The sequence below is a fragment of the Loa loa genome (assembly GCF_000183805.2).
Source record: "Loa loa unplaced genomic scaffold supercont3.4172, whole genome shotgun sequence".
In the NCBI taxonomy this organism is placed as follows: Eukaryota; Metazoa; Nematoda; class Chromadorea; order Rhabditida; family Onchocercidae; genus Loa; species Loa loa.
In genome coordinates, this window is record NW_018112348.1 from 1 (window position 1) to 815 (window position 815).

Sequence of the window (815 nt, forward strand, 5' to 3'; positions counted from 1 at the left end):
CCCCGTTTCACATATACATCTCGACATTTGAATGACCACGGGTATGTGATTTCATCGTCAATAACGTCACTGTCATCACTGTGTAAATTAGCAATTTTCATCTTTTCATCCTTTCATTTTCTTCTCTCATTCTCTTTTATCTTCTATGTTATCTAATTTATCCGATCAAATTGTCCAACCTTTATCAATGACAATCTTATAAATCAAAGAAAAAAAAAAAACTTTTTGTATACAACTTTTTGAATGCAATAATTTCAAAAATAACTTACAATCTTATCGATTTCTCTTATTTACTCCTAACATTTAAGAGATACATTAATTCACGTATTTTTCGAACTCTTAGAAACATGCTCTTCTTAACTTTGCTCGAATTTTCTAGAGTACATACACACACACACATACATACACACACACACACACACACATACACAAACAAACACAGGTACAGACAGACAAATAAGGTTGGTTTGATTTGGAGAAGATTGAAATGAACTGTTCCAGCACCTGTCAACCAGATGTTCGGGTGGCTTCAATGGGGATATATTGAAGATAATGATGATGATGACATGTGTCACAGTGATATCTCATTAAAGCTAATGAGGGAAACGACAAGCTTTTCATCCTTCTATAAATGTACAAAAATGTCGGCAACGTTTAGCACGCAAGAGTGTGGAATTTTCCCGCCACTCGTCTGCTAATAATGATCTGCCATCTCATTTTATCTTTTTGTCTCCCTACGTAACCATTTCTCTATCTGTATATGTGTGTGTGTGTGTGTGTGTGTGTGTGTGTGTGTGTGTGTGTGTGTGTGTGTG

The 815-nt window shown here is 35.3% G+C and overlaps 1 protein-coding gene across 1 annotated transcript; it reads left to right on the plus strand.

The window, feature by feature from the left end:
- Positions 1-501: 501 nt before the first annotated feature.
- LOAG_16122 (hypothetical protein) lies at positions 502-698 on the plus strand (the record flags this gene model as incomplete). Its single annotated transcript, XM_003151610.1, has 1 exon — positions 502-698. A coding segment is annotated over one exon (197 nt), but the record flags the coding sequence as incomplete, so codon positions are not given.
- Between the last annotated feature and the right edge of the window lie 117 nt (positions 699-815).